At 42.5% G+C, this 20446-nt stretch overlaps 1 protein-coding gene and 1 pseudogene across 4 annotated transcripts; both read right to left on the bottom strand.

Moving 5' to 3' along the window:
• Positions 1 to 225: 225 nt before the first annotated feature.
• Positions 226 to 7373, bottom strand: LOC141012365 (uncharacterized). Of its 4 annotated transcripts, none has more exons than XM_073485823.1 (16): positions 7299 to 7373; positions 7040 to 7192; positions 6287 to 6928; positions 5856 to 6194; positions 5666 to 5763; positions 5248 to 5367; positions 4073 to 4123; positions 3949 to 3993; positions 3716 to 3780; positions 3289 to 3400; positions 3103 to 3197; positions 2987 to 3022; positions 2813 to 2908; positions 2482 to 2661; positions 491 to 579; positions 226 to 393 (listed from the first exon to the last, which is right to left on the bottom strand). In XM_073485823.1, coding segments are annotated over exons 2-12 (1653 nt in total). In that variant the 5' UTR covers positions 7125 to 7192; positions 7299 to 7373; the 3' UTR covers positions 226 to 393; positions 491 to 579; positions 2482 to 2661; positions 2813 to 2908; positions 2987 to 3021. The 4 variants fall into 4 exon arrangements, with proteins under 4 accessions (XP_073341924.1, XP_073341926.1, XP_073341925.1 ...); XM_073485825.1 differs by having other exon boundaries at positions 3103 to 3194; XM_073485824.1 differs by having other exon boundaries at positions 7040 to 7204; positions 7299 to 7368.
• Positions 7374 to 8000: 627 nt separating this feature from the next.
• Positions 8001 to 13016, bottom strand: LOC141012364 (uncharacterized; annotated as a pseudogene).
• Positions 13017 to 20446: the final 7430 nt, after the last annotated feature.

Here is a 20446-nt window from a genome sequence, read left to right as displayed (position 1 = left end):
GGCCGTTTTGTGACAAGTAGCCATTCATCACTACTGTTCTTGGTCTGTCAAATGTGTTTGTAGTGAAGAGGGAGATCTTATCACATTAATTTGGAATTTGGTACTTTATGTACGTATGTTTTTTTTTTATGAATTCATGTCATGTGAATGGCTCTGTGAAATGTAGAAACTGAATATGTTCTACAAAAACAAACTATATAATAAATATAAAAAAAACACAAAACATTTCAAGGCTTCTCACACAATTTATTGTGTTATTAATTCTTCTATAACCGACTGAGAAATGCCTCAGAGGAGAGGGCTATTTCCAGTTTGCCCTTGAAAGCTTGGAGCTTCACTGTTGCCTCCTCTGGTAAGTGCCCGACCAAGGCTTCCTCCATCATTTTCAATTCACTGTCAAAAAAAGAACAAACATTAAAAGGTTTTCAATTACATGTTGCATTACACATTGAAATATGTCTATCATCAATTCTTTACATATTAATCTTACCATGGTTCATATTTTGGTCCCCTTTTGAACCTGGCTACAGCCTCTGGCACTGTCAGGTTACATTTTTCAGCCAGGGTGTGAACTGTCACCTAGATAGGATGATTGACATTTGTTTAATTAAAAAAAAAGTCACTGAACTGAATGTAACCTTATGTTGTGTCCAGTTTGATATTATTTTTTCCTTTTGTCAAATCTTATAGTGTAAGAGGCTCTGTAAGATTTGACAAAAGGGGAAAAAAAATAATAGTCTAAGAAGGTGTGTCTGAATGCTCTAAAAATGTTAACATTACACATCTGTGCTGTTCTATTTCAAGGTTCTTTCAACTGCAAGTGTGAGATGTGATATTAAAAACTAGAGATAGACCGATATGGTTTTTTTAGGGCCGATACCGATACCGATTATTAGTAGTCAAGGAGGCCGATAACCGATATTTGGAGCCGATATTAATTTGCAGTAAAAGGGAAAATATTGGCCTTGATGCAGTTACATTATGTCTTAAGTCTTGAACAGCAATATCCTGCTCCTCTCTACAAGAAACTGTCAAAGACAGCTTCAGGACACACTTCATCTAACAATATGTCATTTTCTGCTGCTTGGGATCTCAATCAACATAGAAAAAGGTAAAGTAAAATAACTTGGTAGTTAAACAGCCATTATTGCCCTACAGTTTTCTCTCAGACAGACGGTGCTTTGCTGTCAGTTTCTGCAGCTTCTCATGTGGCTTACACACACACACACACACACACACACACACACACACACACACACACACGGACACACACACACGCACTATTCTCTAGCCATCCCCTCAACGTGCTTCCCTGCAATAAAACTAACTGAATTTTACTCACACACACACACAAACACTTCTTACTTTGATCGCTGACTATTTCCCTATCAATATTATCAGCATCCTTGTTTCAAGTGATTAAACCGTTAAAAACACTAAATAGCCTGCAGCATCTTCACTTTAATAATCAGTGTTTAGGAACAGACAGCTGCCACTAACGTATTGGGCCTCACAGTAACCTCGTGAGTTGTACAGTTTCGCTACAGTCTGTTGAGCGTCTAGAGCCAGAAGGAGAAAGCGGACCGGTGGGGCTACCGGCGGGCTACGTTACTATCACAGACTATTTCCATATCGATATGATCAGCAACTTTGTTTCGAGTGATTAACAAGCACGTCTGGAGTGACTGCGAGCGGAGAGGAGAAAAAGTTTTGCCGAACGGAACCGGCGCTGTTCCTGGGGGCTTGGTTTCGAAGGTAAGTTAAGGCAGCAGACTCTCCCGAAATTGTAATAAACATCCCAGTCCTCTACACTCAACAACTACTAGTAACATTACTGAGCCCATTAACGTTATATAAACATCTGCTCGCTCGCAGTCCCTCCAGACGTGCGTGTTAATCACTCGAAACAAGGTTGCGGATAATATCGATATAGAAATAGTCCGTGGTAGTAGAAGTCTGTGTGTGTGTGAGTGAGAGAGTAAAAACCTAATGAACTCAATTCAGTCCAGTTTTATTGCAGGGAAGCACGTTGAGGTGAAGGCTGATTAGCATTAGCGTAACGTTAGCCACTGGTCCGCTTGGCTCTACACGCTCAGCAGACTGTAGCGAAACTCACGTGAGCACTGTGCATGCACAGCTTTCACTGCTGATTGGCTGTTACCTGTGCCGTGGCTCTGCGTGTAACCAGAGCGTGTAACCAATCAGATGGTGCTGTGGGTGGGACAATGTTGGAGACAGAGTAGTGACAGCAGACAGAGAGGCGCGGCTGCATCAGAGCCAAAATAACCCAGTTTTCAATTGATCTCTTATCGGCCGTCGGATTAAAAAAAGGCCGATGCCTATATGCTTCAAAATGCCGAATATCGGCGCCGATAATCGGCCCGGCCGATAATCGGTCTATCCCTATTAAAAACCCTTATTTACAATATTAAACAGTGCCCATTTTAATAATTTAATGTAAATGAACAAATCATGTCATACTTCTGGTAAGAGCATATCGAAGATGTAGGCAACCCAGTCTGTTAGCTGCCTCGCTCTTGGGGTTTCCCTGATGATTCCAAACAAGAATGAGACAACCTCATCAAGCTGCTCATCCAAGTAAAGGGTTGGCCTCTCCTTCCTGGGTTCCCATTCTGAGACAAGCTCCCCATTTATGATAGCCTGAAAACAAATAGTTACTTTAGAGGATGGTGATGGTCCATATTGATAGTATGACCGAAATGACTCAAATTTCCTTTTATTTTGAGAAAGACTTTCACTTTGAAATGTAACTAATGCTATGGTAATTATCTCTTCATGTTGATATACTTACCTCAAGGTGTTTCCTTATTGAAGTGCTCCCCTTCATGCAGTCAATCAGGTCAGCACACTGAAGTTGCCGCACCCGCTGTGCTTCTTTTACCGCTTCCTGAAATTTCAAAATACATTTCTCACAAATAATCCTAAAAACTGTACATCAATAATTCTTGAGTGGCTTCTCACTAACCTCCAGCAGCTCAGGAGTGTCCTCACATTCATTATTCTAAACAATAACAATACCATTAATATCATATAACGAATGCACTCAATATGGAATGTGTAATGATGTTGTCAGTCACTTACCAACTCTGTTTCATGGACAATTCGAGGCTTTTTGGAGTAGCAGTGGTCTTCCATTGGTTTTTCCAAGGGTTTTTGTCCACTTGTAATGGTTCCTGCTGACAAAGGGAGCAAGAGTTTGGCCCTTATGTTAGTTCATGGCCACCATGAATATCACTCAGTAAAGATTGTGATGTCACTTATTTTTACATTTGTCTCTTCATTAGCTTTTCTTTTCCGCTTTAGTCTAAAGACAGGTGAAAGAAGCCCATGAATCATGTCTTTTCCCTCTTCGGTGAAATGGGCAAACCGTCTTCCATGCCTGAAGAAACAAATGATACAATTAGAAAAATAGTCATAAAACTGAGAGGGTGACACTTTCAACCAGATAGAGAAACAATAGAACACATAATTTTGGCAAGCCACTGTAGAAAATGTGCTAGCCAATGCCCATCAACTGTAAATTTTAAGTCCAGTAAAGCTTTTACAATAGGAAAAAGAATTTTCAGTCAAACAGTTACACAGGCTTTGGAATGAGCAAAAGAAAACATGTCTGGCAGCCTGTGTTGTTGAAACAGATATATTACCATGTTAAATCAAATCAACAAAGAACAAACAAAGGGTAAATCAATCATACCCTTCCAGGTGTAGGTTTTCCATCAGTACTGCACACCACCATCTCCGCAGAACTGGCATGTCGTCCTCAAAGGAAGAGCACATTCACACAATCCACAATGATTAACTTCATGTACATGTATATTTCTATGTTGCAACATGGCCTTAACGATCCAAACTGCTAATGTTAAACAGGAATTGACCATTTGACAAATTTATCTGTTAGTCAATGAGCAGATGATCTGTTCAACTTACAACAGTGAAGTCGAACGGTGCGTCAAGAATGAGGTACCAGGTATACTGTAACAGAAACATTATACTTGTTACAGTATCGATATTATGTTCAGCAAATTTTAAGCTTATGTGATTGTAATCTTACCATTATCATATAAATGCCACAGTCATTGGCATGTGTCTGTTGGGTAAGTCCCTGAACCATGAGAGTAAAACAAATGTCAATATATCAAATACAATTTATTAATAAAACGAATACCATTGCTTTGATGGGACAGGTCAGGTCGTAGCGTGTGTATACTAATAAGAACAAAGTTCAGACATTAGTGTAGGAGCACAAATATTCTGCATATAACCCTTGTGCCTTCCTCGGGCATTTTTGTACATTTTTTAAATTTTATTTGGTGATCATTTTGGCTGTGTTACAACTTATGGCATGAATTCTTGCAAGAACTTCTTTTTTTAGTAAAATTTTTGAAATCCAATGTCTTTTATACTCTATTTATGCATTTTGCACCCTTATGACACCTTCGTGGCAAAAATGTACACGCACAGAAAAACTGCTATAAAATCATCATACATCAATATTTTTTTCTACTTTTTTTCATAAATCACTTAAACAACTTCCCCCTTATTAAAAACTACCAAACATTCAATCATTTTCAGGATGTTAACCCCTTAAATGTCAGTTTAACTATTTGAATTATTTCATTTTTTGTTACAAAAAAAACACAATAAATGAATAATTTTCCATAAAATAAATAGTAGGGAGATGGGGCTTGGGGCCCCCTGGTAGTCACACGGCTCCATAATATAAATGGCAAAAATACAAGAACTTCATGCCTCGGCCTACAATGGGAAAATGGTTGAATCTAGTGGAATACAGTAAAAATGTCAAATATCACTACTTTTCTTCAAAATGAAATGCTGACATTAGATAATGCATGGTTTTATACTTAAATGGCAGTGAGATTAAAACATGTGGTTTGAATGGCAGTCAATGGGGCATTTTTGGCCACGAAGGTGTCCAGAGGGAGTATTTGACACTACATAAAAAATACTAATGCAATGAAATCGATTTTGCAGCTAATCTTTGACATATCCAAGACTCTAATCACCACCAAAGCCCCATCTCCCTACTATTTATTTTATGGAAAATAATTCATTTTTTGTGTTTTTTTGTAACAAAAAATGAAATAATTCAAATAGTTAAACTGGAATTTAAGGGGTTAAAATCCTGAAAATGATTGAATGTTTGGTAGTTTGAATAAATTCTTCCTTACCATTCAGTTAGAATTCTGATAACTTGAAAGTGGGTACCTCAGAATCCATGTCCTTTCGAAGCCCCAAAGTCTGGAAATTTTCCCTCGTCAGGCAAGTGTTGCCGTCTTTGATGATAAGTTCGTGCTTCGGTGCTTTATCATGTAGAACGTAGTCCAGCTATGATACATAAAAAAGATAAATGAGTATATTGTTCTTGCGTATGTCAACATGCCCAATCTATTATCTGTACTGTGTTGTTTGTGTGCATAAAAGAACTACATCCTCAAGGTAGCTTCAGTAACATGTGGGTGACATATGTCATTACTAGTTATTCTTAACTTTGGCACTAACAATTTTTTTTTTTCTTCAAATGCAGATCTGTCCCCTTTATTGGTTATGTTTGTCTTTGATTTCCAGTAGGCTGTATTGGTCCTGCATTGGTAGATACCTTTGATACACAGTTGTTTTAACATACCAGTTGTTGTTGCTCTGGGTGGTCTCCTAATGTCCAACAGGATCGACATGGTCTGAGGTTGCAGGTCTGTGTTACAGCCTCACAATACAATCCACAGCCTGCAAGACAGTGTTCATCACCCACAGAACTTATTTTACAATGCACAAAACAGTATTCAAACTATGTGGCTTCAAAAAAAACAAAGCAATACCTTGGTATTCCTGAGCCGCAGAGGTTGTAGCAGAGGAACCGGCGGAGACAGAGGAGGCTCCAGGGGCAGAGGTCGCAGCAGAGAAACCAGCAGCTGCAGAGACAGAGGACGCTGCTGAGGCCGGGGAGGCTCCAGGTTCATGGGCAGAGGAGGCTACAGAGGCAGAGGTCGCAGCAGAGAAACCAGCAGCTGCAGAGACAGAGGACGCTGCTGAGGCAGGGGAGGCTCCAGGGGCACAGGCAGAGTAGGCTACAGAGGCAGAGGTCGCAGCAGAGAAACCGGCAGCTGCAGAGACACTGAAGGGAAGCGACGCGCTGGTGGCTGCAGAGCCGCTGGTGGCTGTAGAGACAAAAAGGACCTAACTTTAAAAAAATTGATCAAAAAAAAATAATTTAGAATTATATCAAAATTTGAGATTATTAAGTAAATACTGAGAATGGCTTTTCCATTTGAGTCAAGGATGACATTTCCATTAAAAGCTTTCTTCAATCCCTCAATGGCCTGCTGGTTGAGTCTCTCATTACGGTGGTGTAAGATGTTGCGCATCAAAAAAACATGGCTTGATGAGGAAAGAGAGTTCAGGAAGTAATTGTTTTTACGCATTCCAGAAAATAGCTGCTCCACTGTCTGGGAATTGAGCCACCCACATAGTTCTGGTACTACTCCAATGCGTCTCAAGGAATCCTTTTCATCTTTGGTGTTGAACTGATGAAAGGTGTCATACAGAGCATAATGATCTGCAGAGCCTGTTTCAGGATGGCCATCAAGATCCGGTGGGCATTTTTTCAGCTGCAACCATGGCAAACTGATCCGTAGTTTCCCATTCTTGGCACATGACATGTTCTCTGGTGTAGCCGTCGCCAGTCTTCCTTCATGTGGGCTGAAGGGCAGTCTCTCTGGCTCTCGTAGGTTGGTGTGAGTCACTAATCCTCGTGCAAAGTCGTATATTACAACGTTTGGGAAATGTTTAAATGATAGCAACATGTCCGTGTAGTCTCTTGGGCTTTCAGCTCTTATATTGAATTTAACAGAGTTTACAATGCCACAAGGGCACATGATGACTGCCCAGCCACCTTCAAATGGAAAATAAAAACATTGACATGTGTCAGAGTATTCTTAAACATTAAATGTTTTTCAGTGCGCACAGATAGATGATGCAACAGTATATATATTCAATGTTTTACCTGATGCTCCCCAAACTTTTTCAAACACTATATCATAGGTGCTCCTGGTTTTCATTTCGTCCCTGAAACACAGGAGGAGGTCCATTTTGGATCCCTTTGAGTCAACACCACACTCACGAACAAGTTTCCTCAAAGTATCAACCTACGTGAACACTGTCACAAAAGCTGTAATTAAAACCCAAAAGTATTTTTCAAATAATCTAAATGATTTAACAATGTGTGTATAGCTATCACATGTAAACAAAATGTTATAAATCACCTTCAAGTTCATTAGTTCACTTGATAGACGTTCCTCTGATATCTGAATGTCAGCATTTTCTCCCACAGACTTTTTGGTTCCAAGTTTGGCATACTCTGTATTGAGTAGGACTTTCCCAGTTCTCGTATGAGGCCCAATCCATGGTGCCCATTTGTCATAGGAAGGAGATACTTTACAGGGATTGTCTCGATTACCTTCATAGTCAAACAATGGATTTTGTGTTATAAACGTGGCAAACACAAGAGCACAAATGCAAGTATACATGTGCATTATTCCAAGCTACAATAGACTGATAGGAATTTATGAACACTTCTTTTAACAGTACTGCAGAATACTCACTTCATATAGCCATTCAGGGCTACAACTTACTTTTTAAAAACCCTCTGCAAACAATTTCTTTGTCAACAGAGTGCCAGAATGCCTCAACATCAACATGTCCATCAAACTCAGGCGGGGGATCTTCAATGTCACTCACTGTAAGACAGGTGGTGAAACATGTTCCTTGAAATCAGTGTTGTGTTATTGTATTGGAAATGTCAAAAGAAATGAACAAAACTTACCTGGCATACTAAAAACTCCCTTCTTGTGTAAATCCATAATGACGACAGGTGGATGGACCCCACAATTTACACACGAATAATTATAATCATGTGCTGTCAGCGCCTCAAAGTGCAGAAAACCATGTAGAATGGAGTCATGGTTTGGAAATTTCTTGTTGTTGGTTTGTTCAAGGGTGTCAAGAGCCCTCCCAACTGCAGTATAATTCTATGGAAATATTTGAAAGATAATCATGGTAGACAATTACATCTGAGAAATTTGAATATGACTGGCTACAATAACTCAGTGGTGGATCCTTAGACCTTTTTCACGGCAGCCATTTTGACTTGAGATAGTAGGACAAATACAGTTGTTATCAATGATACTAATTAAGGTTCTGTTCCATTTAATGTAGCAGAGCTTTTCTAATGAGCCGACAATGCGCAATAGCAGCACCCTGACTCTGTTTGGCCTGAATGGAATGGAAACTTCATTAGTATCATTGGTAACACCTGTATTTGTTCTACTATCTCATGTCAAAATGGCGGCTGTGAAAAAGGTCTACAGCTTAACATGGTAAACAACAAGTACATAAGTCATCAGTTGATTTAAACAGGACATAGAAATGAAAACAAAATAAATGAAGAACAGACTGCACAGACTGTCTCAAAAAAAGGCAAAGATGCAATGTTAGAATGACGTGGTCGTCAAAGTTGTGCAGCTCCTCAGTCCACTCCTGGTAGCGGTAGAATGTTCCACATATCCACACCTCTTACAATATGTGGACACATCTACAGTATAAGAAAAAAAAATAATACTAGGTGTAAGGATAAAAAATGTAGTAATGCGATTTTTCACAATTTGACTAGATGCAAGAAACATAAAAATGTAATATCTGTGATTAGACTGCAATTTGCAAATTGTATGCATTTCTTAAAAATACAGACCTTCTACTACACCTGTGAACATCACAATCTTGGCTTTCTGCGATATCTAGAGTGGTTCAGAAAGAGGTACCCTTCCTGGACATACCGCACAAAATGTTTCTTGAGGGATTAGGTGCTGTGGCAATGTGTTTCCATTTGATGGAGAACTGACATCTTTTGGCAAGACAGTTGGTAATCTCTTGTTCTTCAGCAAATACTCAATCATTGCCATCAGACCAGTTCCTTCTGGTGGATATACCGATGTTGTCTCATGCCCAGTGCTGTGTTCATCTTGATGTCCATCACTTTCAAAAACATCGAACACATCGGAATCTGTTGATCTAACTTTTTGAAAAAGTTGAGGATGTGTTTGGTTCAAGTGCCATTTTGCAATTGACTTATGTGGACAGCTGTTCTTCTGCTTAGCACAAGGGCAGTGCCAAGTATTTTTTTTCCTGTCAAAATAAACCACTACTCTCCCTAACCTAGAGTAGTATGATGTGCCACTGTCCTTCACAGACACATACATTTTTGATGTTCCATTTTCAAGTGTGATTTCTTCACTGAGAGGGCATCCCTCAGACTCAGCTGTGTTTTTCTGTGAGAGACACAAGTGCATAGTGTTTTCAGAAATCCATCTTTTATCCACCATATCTTTCAGAATCTCTTCTTTGAGAGTTACATGGGTTACTGGAGACAAGGGACAAAAAGAAATGGATTTCTAATGCATGCACTGAAATCCCATTAGTCCACTTCTTCTGGCAAACTCTCCCGCCCGTCTGCATTGCTCCACCTCACACAGTATTTTATGTTTCTCTCCCCAAGTACAATTTTGTACATAAATTGGAGTAATCGGCCCAGAAAATGTTCTTTGGACAGCGAATATTCTATTCTGTCTGTCTATGCATTGTGATGGCAGATGGTGAGTTGATGTTATGTCAGTGATTGATGATGTGTGACGTCTCTGAATGTGTACTTTTATGTTTTTTTTATTAACAATCAAATTACAAAAGGTGCAGGTAGTTTTCTTTGGCCTTGATTTAAGTAATTCAACATTTCTGCTTTGCTGAAGGGTAAAGATGGTTGGGTAAGAGGAGAGAGAGGAGGCTGCAGGAGAACAGGCAGCATCAGAGACAGAGGAGGCTGCTGAGGCAAGGGCGGCATCACAGACAGAGGAGGCTGCTGAGGAGGCTGCTGAGGCAAGGGCGGCATTAGAGACAGAGGAGGCTGCTGAGGAGGCTGCTGAGGCACAGGCGGCATCAGAGACAGAGGAGGCTCCAGAGGAGGCTGCTGAGGCACGGGCGGCATCAGAGACAGAGGAGGCTGCTGAGGCACGGGCGGCATTAGAGACAGAGGAGGCTGCTGAGGAGGCTGCTGAGGCACAGGCGGCATCAGAGACAGAGGAGGCTCCAGAGGCACGGGCGGCATCAGAGACAGAGGAGGCTCCAGAGGAGGCTGCTGAGGCACGGGCGGCATTAGAGACAGAGGAGGCTGCTGAGGAGGCTGCTGAGGAGGCTGCTGAGGCACAGGCGGCATCAGAGACAGAGGAGGCTCCAGAGGCACGGGCGGCATCAGAGACAGAGGAGGCTCCAGAGGAGGCTGCTGAGGCACGGGCGGCATCAGAGACAGAGGAGGCTGCTGAGGCACAGGCAGCATCAAAGACAGAGGAGGCTCCAGAGGAGGCTGCTGAGGAGGCTGCTAAGGCACGGGCGGCATCAGAGACAGAGAAGGCTCCAGGGGCACGGGCGGCATCAGAGACAGAGGAGGATCCAGAGGAGGCTGCTGAGGCATGGGCGGCATCAGAGACAAAGGAGGCTGATGAGGCATGGGCGGCATCAGAGACAGAGGAGGCTGCTGAGGCACAGGTGGCATCAAAGACAGAGGAGGCTCCAGAGGAGGCTGCTGAGGAGGCTGCTAAGGCACGGGCAGCATTAGAGACAGAGAAGGCTCCAGGGGCACGGGCGGCATCAGAGACAGAGGAGGCTGGAAGTTGGACACCCGCTGGCAGCTGCAGAAAGAGGGGAGAATGCAGAGATGGAGGAGGCTGCAGTATTGATGGAGGCCAGAGAGACAAAGCAAACATATTTTAACTGAAAACTGTGAAAAATTAATTTGCATGTAAATGTTAAAATATAAAAAATATCTAAACAAAGGAATACCTTAAGTATTGCTGCAGGTTTTGACATGACATATGAATAAATCCTGTCTGGTGACTGTGCTGCCACAATAACAGCAATGGTGATGTGGCGTTTTGACACAGCCTCGCAGGCACCTGTACATTTTATAACCTGCAAACAAATAGAAATTGCATTTACAAACAATTTGTGCATGAAATTCTTATATATATTCACCAACAACATTCATGCACACATTGGTATAAACTACTGACCTTAAATAAAGAACAAATTTACAACATTGCACAACACCTGCATGGACGTCTCTGGATTTGAAATTAAAACATACCTCCATGACGAACAGCTGCCCTTTCGTGGCTTTGAATGTGTGCAACAATATTTGCATATTCTCCCTTTTTCAAACAGATAACACATGCATGTGTTTGATCTGTGGAAACCACCTGAGGTTTATTACCATCAATTATGATGGTTGGATGGAGCTGAAAGCAAACATAAAAGTTTTTTTTTTTTAATTTGTGCACACAACTCCATCAAAAACACAAGGATGTAACCTCATGATCCAGTTTGGCCAAATAATTTCTGTTACTCTGACAAAAACCTGATGGCACATAGTTAACCCCTCAGTAGAAACCCATACAAATGGCTTTCTCTGCACTGTATTAGTTCACTTCTTTATACATAATATTTAGTAAGCTAGTAGAGTGGCTGTTTATGGCCTATCTGGCCTGTTTATCTGTTCAGGGTGATGTGCATTTATTCATTAAGAAACTGTAACTTTTGTGACTGTAGGAAGTACGTGTTTGAATGTAAATTTGAACAATAACTTCAACCGAACTAATGGTACAACTCAAATGCTTGTGGACAAGCTCTCAATTACTGATATGGCCCGTTCATGTCACCGTCGACCTGGTAATAATAATCAAAAGTATGCTATTACTCATTTTAAACTGCTGCACTAGACCACGCTGAGAATAATGTTTTTCAATGAGCAGGTTAATATTATAGCAGAGTCACAATTTCTAAGTTACATTTCCTCACATTGCTGGCTACGTTACAACACCCACTAGCTTAGAGTCACCCTCTGAAACTTTGCTAACGTTACGCCATTTTGCTGAGTTTAAAGCAACGGTCTGGCCTCGTTCGGTTTCTCCACTTATATTTAATACTATGGATAAATATAGCCTATATCTTACTTGCTTAGTCCATCGCTGAATACAACTATATATTATATACATTTATTTATTTATTAAATAAATTATGCTAAGCACTTACAATCTGCATACGGTCGGCCATTCTTCTTCTTGTACTTTTGGCTCTTAGGTTTTGGCGGGTGTCATTGTACATCTCGCGTGGTTCAACGTGATTTTCCCTTGTGTAGGGGGCATGTCGTGTAGTGACGTCACTACACGACACGACGACTTCCCATTTACATGTCAGGATCTGGTTATTATAGACACAGATTCAATATTTAACCGTCATTTAACATTACAGTAGCAGAGTTACATACGTTGGCAGCTGTAAACACTCATAAAAACATTATAAAAGTACATCCGGTGGTTTGGTGCCTACCTGTATACTAAACATGTAAGGAGTAGTTATAGCTGCCTCCTCCAATATGGCGGCGACGTCGACGTACGGTCCAGCCATGGATCTATAATAGATCCATGGGTCCAGCGCTCAATGAGGCGTCTATATATATATGTCTATGGACCCATGACGGTTAAATATTTAATCTGTGTCTATAATAACCAGATCCTGACATGTAAATGTGATGTCTGTCTACCATACTGTCAACTTAAAAATGGACAACTGACTGCATAATATATTAATCAGAATCAGAAATACTTCATTAATCCCCGACGGGAAATTGCTTGCGTTACCGTCATGTATCATCACAGTAGCAGCGTTACATACGTTGGCAGCTGTAAACACATAAAAACATTATAAAAGTACATCCGGTGGTTTGGTGCCTACCTGTATACTGAACATATAAGGAGTAGTTAACGTTTATAATCATCAGAGGACGTTACAGACGTTGTTTTTGGTTCCTGTCTGTTTCCTGAATATATTCGTACGTGTGTGAATGTGTAAATGAGAGACATTAACTTATAGCACTTTGTAACAGGAGCTTTTCAAAGTTCACTCCATTCACTTGTATTAGTTCACGGGGCAGATCTGCCTCCTCCAATATGGCGGCGACGTCGACGTATCGCAGCAGCGGGCTCAATGAGGCATCCATGTGTATATCTATGGTTTTATCTACTTACCAACAATTCCACCACTGCTTCCTGGCTTGCTGGCGACCATGACTTGCTTGTCAGAAAGACGTCGTTGGTGTAGACACTTGTCACTCAAACATGTCTGACCAATGGGGAAGCACCCGCCCACTGCGGTATGTTTGTGTCAAAATGATTTTAAAAAAAAAAAAAAACGATTTCAAAACTTTTTTCACTTCAAATCGAAAAAAAGTTCAATAAAAAAAAAACAACACTTAAAATTATTTTTTTTAATTTTTTTGCATTTAAACTGTTTAAGTAGCAGTAGCTCAGTCGGTAGAGACTTGGCTTGGGGACTGGAGGGTCGCCGGTTCAAGTCCAGCCACAGACCATAATATGGAATGTGCCTGTCATGGCAGCCCACTGCTCCTAGTTTGCAGTGTGTGTACTTACAATGTGTAGCTAGTGATGGGTTAAATGCAGAGGACTAATTTCGGGTGTGTTTGCATGTCGCATGTAAAAGACAACTGACTAAATAAAGATTCTATTCTAATTCTATAAAGACACAAATGTCCTACCCATAATATGGCCCAAACACAAAACAACAATACTTCAATCAAAAAAGTTGCTTCAAACAAAAAACTTTCACTTCTATCAAAGAAAACATTTTCAAGCAAAAAAAAAAACAGTGTTCAAATGCATTTTTTTGAGTCTAAACTATATTTTTGCATTCAAACACTTTTTTTCTTTGATTGAAACGGGTTTTTTGATTGAAGTGAAGGTTTTTTTCTTTGAAAATATATTTTTTGATTGAAGCATCCTTTTTTTTGATTGAATAATAAAGACACAAATCTACCTTCATACCCCGCCCCCTTGCTTCCTCATCCAACCACATACCTGTCCATACCATACATGTTCACTGACAGTCAGAAATCCCAGAACTTTAGAACACAGAACACATTATAACAGTAAGATTACTGCAGGGTCGCTACACTATAAACCCAACCGTGGCTCTGAAATACCAGCAGCCTCACTGTGCTGTTTAGTAATGAATACATGGCGCTGTCCGTGGTGCTGAAATGTAGGACAGCTTTGTTGTGCACTTTTCTTTTAGTCCTGCCCTTTTTTATTCTTCTCAGATATATCATTTTCTCTTAACTATACCAGACATACAAGTCAAATCAAGTCGAGTCCTTAGTCAAGGCAAGTGAAGTACCAATGCACATGATTTTCCTTACCCAGGAAACATCAGTCTTATTTACAATATCCAGTCTTTATAAAGAGAAAAGACAAAGTATGTGCTGGTTGTGAAGATGTACAGGGTGGGGTGCCCATTAGCTCAGTTGGTAGAGCGGGCGTCCCATGTATCGAGGCCCTTGCTGCAGCGGCCCGGGGTTCGTGTCTGACCCGTGGCCCTTTGCTGCATGTCATCCCCCCTGTGTGAGCTCTGAGTCTCAGAGTCGTTAGGGCCACTTGTGGGTCATTGACTCAACCAGCCTTCATGCGGTGTGAATGATTGTTAAGCTGTCTGGGGAGAGAACTCAGTACTGTGTTGTAGGCAGAGGTGGACAGAGTACACAACTTCACTACTTGAGTAAAAGTACAGATACTCCTTGTCAAATATTACTCCAATACAAGTAAAAGTAGCTTAGTCAAAATATTACTAGTACTAAAGTATTTGCTTAAAAAATTACTTAAGTAAAAGTATTAAAAAAATATCTCAGGAAATACAGGAAAGTAGCTTAATGTCATTATACAATACACTGATGCGATTCTGCTACAGACATGTTTATAGCTCAAAAATAAACAAATAAAGGCAAGAAGCCTCAGAACACAGACTCAGCTGCATTCATCAACAAATGAAATGAAATATATTTCAGACAGCTGCGGTCAGTTCAGTATATTTTTGTATCTGACATCCATGCTTTCTCTTCATAAAAAAAGATGTAGATGTAGGCACTACAAGAACTTATATTGACATTTACAGATAAACAACTTATTGGCTAGTTTACTTTACTTATATCATACATCACAGCCAAAAATGAGCCGGATAACCCACATCAAAGACAGCCGCACCTCACTAACACGTGCACACCCAATCTCTCTCTCTCACACACACACACACCCTCTCTATCTCTCACACACAGACACACCCTCTCTCTCTCTCACACACACACACACACACCCACTCTCTCTCACACACACTCTGTCTCTCTCTCTCACACACCCTCTCTCTCTCACACACACAGACACAACCTCTCTCTCTCTCACACACACACACACCCACTCTCTCTCTCTCTCACACACACACACCCTCTCTCTCTCACACACACAGACACACCCTCTCTCTCTCTCACACAGACACACCCTCTCTCTCTCACACACACACACCCACACACTCTCTCTCTCTCACACACACACACACACACCCTCTCTCTCACACACACAGACACACCCTCTCTCTCTCACACACACACACACACTCTCTCTCACACACACACACACACTCTCTCTCTCTTTCTCTTCCTCTCTCTCTCACTCCAACACACACACACACACACTTTGACAAACATTAAGCTAGCTAACGTTAGTAGCTACGGTTACCTTCCTTAACCCTGTCACTCCGAACCGTGGTTGGGAGCTGGTTTTCTCTGTGTTTTGGCTCGTTGCTGGTAACTAGCGTCTAGGAGTCCGGACCGAAGTAAGCTTAGAGAAGGGATGAAGACGAAGTCGGACAGTCGTGCATAACCGCACAGTTTTATTTTCCCTTTCAGAAGCAGAACACAACACCGGGCCTGGTGAACTCTGACTGGACACTGCTGCTGGCTAATAAACTCGTGCTATCTCCATCTCGTCTGTTACATTCACAGCTTATAGTCACACTCACACGGTCTTCTCTCACACACCGTTTACCTCTCGCTCTCACTGTACGTCACACACACACGCACCCCGAGGCCAAGCAACCGTCTTAAAGAGACAGGCAGCGCTGGCTGGTAACACTACCCCCACTCTGGATGATGATTAAACCCTTAACATCACTCCAGCATGTTACATCTAAGTAAAGACAACATGACACATTATAAATTAAACATTTTCCATAGCAACCCTTGTTCCCCACAGTCTTTGAATGAGGCTCCCTCTTGTGGCCAAACAATTTCAGGTGAAGGACAATGCTTATATAATGTTCATGGAAGCACACAGCATATCTTCCTCTTTGGGATGTAACCAAACAGCAAAATAACATTTCACAGTCCATACATGGTCGAAGGAAGTGACGCTGTCCATAACACTACTTGAGTCAGGTCTCCTGTGACATAACACTTACACATAAGAGAAGTAAATAAAAGCAACGCCGCTGTTACATATATGTAAACAAATCACATTCTCTTTAGGATGGGCATACATTCCTCTTGAATTCTCAAGTTGACTTAAAGGTATAGTACGTTAAACCAAAATATGCAGCTAAGCAGTGTCCAAATTACTTTAACTAACTAGATAGGTCCATATAAGTACAAAAATATACAAACTTTACAGAACATTTACAGCTTCAAACATTTCTGGAACTCTTTTTTTTTTTTTTCTCTCTGAGGAGGGCAGCGATCCGCCTACACCCTACCTCAGGGCAGCTTCAAACGGGGTTCAGTGACTGACCCAGTCACCAAACTTGTCCGGTGGTCTGCGACCCCTCCGGGGTCTTTGAAGAGGCATGAAGTCCAAAGGAGGAGGACGACCCTGTCCCCCAGCAGGAGAGTGAGTCTGATCCCCAGCTGGTTGAGGCTGAGCAGGAGGAACAGGAAGTCGGCTGCCACTAGGCTGGTCTGGAGGTGAGGAGTAGAGACCCTGAAGGGCCTCCAGAGCTGCATCCTCGGCGTCTGACGAAGAGCCGGAGTAAGACAGCTGGAGTCTGGTTAAGGTGGCGACACCTCCACTGGTGTCCAGGGGTCCGCATCTTGGAGGACCCAGCTAGTGTCAAGCGGAGCTCTGGAGTGATAGGGCTTGAGCCTGTCGTGGTGGACTACTTTGGTCTTTGCTCTCGCGCTCTTTTTGATACGGTAAACCAAGTCATCCAGTACTCCCATGACGAAGTAGGGGCCCTCATAGGCAGGTAAGAACTTCCGTACTCTGTTCTTTACTCTCTTGGTGCCCTTTATCAGGTACCAAACTGCATCGCCGACTTTGTGCTGGACCTGACTGATGTTTTTGTCGTACTGTCGTTTCGCTCGTTCCACAGATTTCCCCAGCACCTCACGTGCCAGCTGGTGTGAGAGCTCCAGTCGCTCTCTGAGCTGCTGAACATACTGTGGATGTGTGATGGAGTTGTCAGTATCCGGAGGCAGACCCGCAACCAGGTCGATCGGCTCAGTTACCTCTCTTCCAAAAAGCATCATGTTCGGTGTCAGGCCGGTGGAGCTGTGTTTTGTCGCCCAATAAGCCATCACTGCATATGGGATCATGACATCCCAGTCCCAGTGGCAACGCTCAGCAGTGGTGGCCAGTATTTTCTGCAGAGTGGCATTAAAGCGCTCCACCTGCCTGTCAGACTGTGGATGAAACGGTGTTGTTCGTGTCTTGTCAATCCCCAACAGTTCACACATCCCCTGGAACACAGCTGATTCAAAGTTGGTGTCCTGGTTGCTGTGCAGGCACCGTGGGGCTCCATATCTGCACGCCCACTCGGAGGCAATCTTTTCAGCCACTGTCTCTACTTGTTCGTTGGGGACGGGGTAAGCCTCCACCCACTTGCTGAAATAATCTTGTACCACCAGTATGTAGCGGTTGTGTTTCATTTAGGGGCCCCATCACATCAACTGCGACCCTCTCCATGGGGGCACCGACGCGCACTGTTCCCATAGCAGCCTGGGGGGTTTTCCTCGGGCGGGCCTTTGCAGCGCAGCTGGTGCAGGTGCAACACCACAGTGTGACATCTTCTTTCATATTATACCAGGAGAACCTGGTCTTTAGGCGTGCGAGGGTTCTTTCCGCACCAAAGTGACCACCCACAGGGCCCTCATGCATTTGTTCCATTACAGAGGAGCGGTACAGGTGGGGCAGCAGAATCTGGGGGTAGAACACTCGACCTTCATTGCAGTAGAATTTCCTCAGCAAGACTCCATCCTTTTGATAAAGTCTTTTCCATTGCGCCCAGTAAGTTTTGGTAGCTGGGCTGCAGGGTGCTACATCAGCCCATGATGGTCGGTCTCCTGCATCCATCCACTGTCTCACCGGCGCTATGTCGGGATCAGTTAGTTGGGCATTTTTCAACTGTTCCTGGGTCCAGCCGCAGAACAGGTTGTTGTGAAGTGGCTCACTCACCCTGTGGATGCTTGGATGGGTGGGGGCATAGCCACAGCTGTCGTCGCTGGAGGTGTGATCTACCCCCTCTGGAGTAAACTCTGGCTTCGATGTTACACACCCCGCACCACGGTCATCAGGCTCCACTACCCCCACTAGAGGTTGCTCTGCAGGGGTTTCCACGGCGGCTTCTTCAGTTGTGAAGTCGTCCAGGCTGCACTGCACCGCTTTATGCTGACACTGCACACTGACATAAGGCTCGGGCACCGTACATGGGCATGACTCACGGCACGGCCTCCTGGAGAGTGCGTCCGCATTTTGGTGGTGTCTCCCAGGGCGATGAACCACATGGAAATCATACTCTGCCAGTTTCTCTAGCCAGCGGGCAAGCTGGCCCTCCGGCTCTCTCAGTCTGGTCAACCAGCGCAGGCTGCTGTGGTCGGTGCCCAGGGTAAATGGCCTTCCTAGCAGATATTGCCTGAAGTGGGAGGTAAACTCCACAGCTGCCAGGAGCTCGCGTCGGTTGGTGCAGTAGTTTTGCTCTGTGGCTGACAGCCGCCTGCTCCCATAGGCTAGATCCCTCTCCTTGCCCCCTTGTATTTGGGAGAGGACTGCCCCAATTCCTCAATCACTGGCATCGGTGTCGAGGAAGAGCTCTCCTGGTAACACTACTTTAAATACCGCAAAGTGCTTTTTCAGGTTGGAAGCCGAGTCTTTGTAGGCTGTGATATAATTTGTTCGCGGTAAGCACAACAAACATTTAAACTGAAACGAATCAGTTTTTGTGACAAAAATGTCATGGGTTTGAGATAAGGCCACGGGTGCTCGGTGGGACTTTCTCCATGTGTTTCTCCAGTTTCTTCCTCCATTTCTTCGTATGGCATGACATAGTACAGGTACGGCAATACGACTAAGACAAACCATACGCGAATCAGCAGAAACAGTTTATTTTCTCAAAATTTTGCAAAAAAAATAAAAAAAATCATCAGCTGACGTAAGCTGAAAAGTAGAGAGTAACGAGAGCATCAATAGAAATGTAGTGGAGTAAAAAGTACAATATTTGTCCTTCAAATGTAGTGGAGTGACAGTAAAAGTATCCCCCAAAAATAATACTCAAGTAAAGTGCAGATACTCAAAAACTGTACTTAAGTACAGTAAATTTACTTTGTTACTGTCCACCACTGCCCATCAACAACTCTGTTTGACTGCATATGAGAAAATACACTGATATTAACTAAAGAGAAGAAGGAGGAGGACGAGAAGAAGAAGAAGAAAGAAGAGGAGGAGGAGCGCTGCTACACTTAGCAATTCTCAGTCCATGGATCAGTCATAAAAAGTATCATCCTGATCCATAACGGTGGGATGAGAGGGGAGAAATACATCCTTAATGAGGAAAATATTAATGACATCACCTGCAGAGATCCTCCAGCAGCAGAAACAATATGTAGGCTATATCTCTACATTAACATGAGCATTTTTACATAAGGAACAGCTGATAAACTTCACTGATTATTTAAAACTCTGAATATTTCAAAAGCTGAAAAGTAATAGACTGAATGGGCTTAAAAAGCTGAATGGTCTCTCTAGCTGAACATATGCTGCAGCAGCAGCAGAATGAAATTTGAATAATTACCAATAAGAATGAATGGGAAACATTTTGCAGAAAAAGCTGAATATTTCCAAAAGTATAAAAGATAGAAAAGCCAAAAGTAGAAGCAGGGATGTCCTTAAAAAACTGAACATTTTGATAGTTGAATTGTTTCTGTAGGAGAAGCCGACCGAAAAACGTATGGAAAAAGAATATTATTAAAATCAAGAAGAACAATAGACTGCTGTGTGACTGTTGTCTGACTGTTGTGTGACTGGTTGTTGTGTGACTGACTGCTGTATGACTGACTGCTGTGTGACTTTTGTGTGACCGACTGTTGTGTGACTGACTGCTGTGTTGTTGTGTGACTGACTGCTGTAGGCAGTCACACTAATGAACCTGTTGCTGACTGGCTCAGAGACGTCAGTAAACACATCATCTAAGCTGGCTTTCC

The sequence above is a fragment of the Pagrus major genome, chromosome 17, assembly GCF_040436345.1.
Source record: "Pagrus major chromosome 17, Pma_NU_1.0".
In the NCBI taxonomy this organism is placed as follows: domain Eukaryota; kingdom Metazoa; phylum Chordata; class Actinopteri; order Spariformes; family Sparidae; genus Pagrus; species Pagrus major.
Note: the sequence above shows the minus strand (reverse complement) of the source record. Positions and strands in the feature narration are given on the sequence as shown.

Excerpts from the sequence above, each read along its gene's own strand:
- LOC141012365 (XM_073485823.1), bottom strand. The coding sequence starts at position 7,124 with ATGGACCTCCTCCTGTGTTTCAGGGACGAAATGAAAACCAGGAGCACC. Across the intron at positions 3,994-4,072 it reads GTGGCATTTATATGATAATG|TATACCTGGTACCTCATTCT; the intron begins GTAAGATTACAA and ends TTTCTGTTACAG. Across the intron at positions 3,401-3,715 it reads GAAAACCTACACCTGGAAGG|GCATGGAAGACGGTTTGCCC; the intron begins GTATGATTGATT and ends TTGTTTCTTCAG.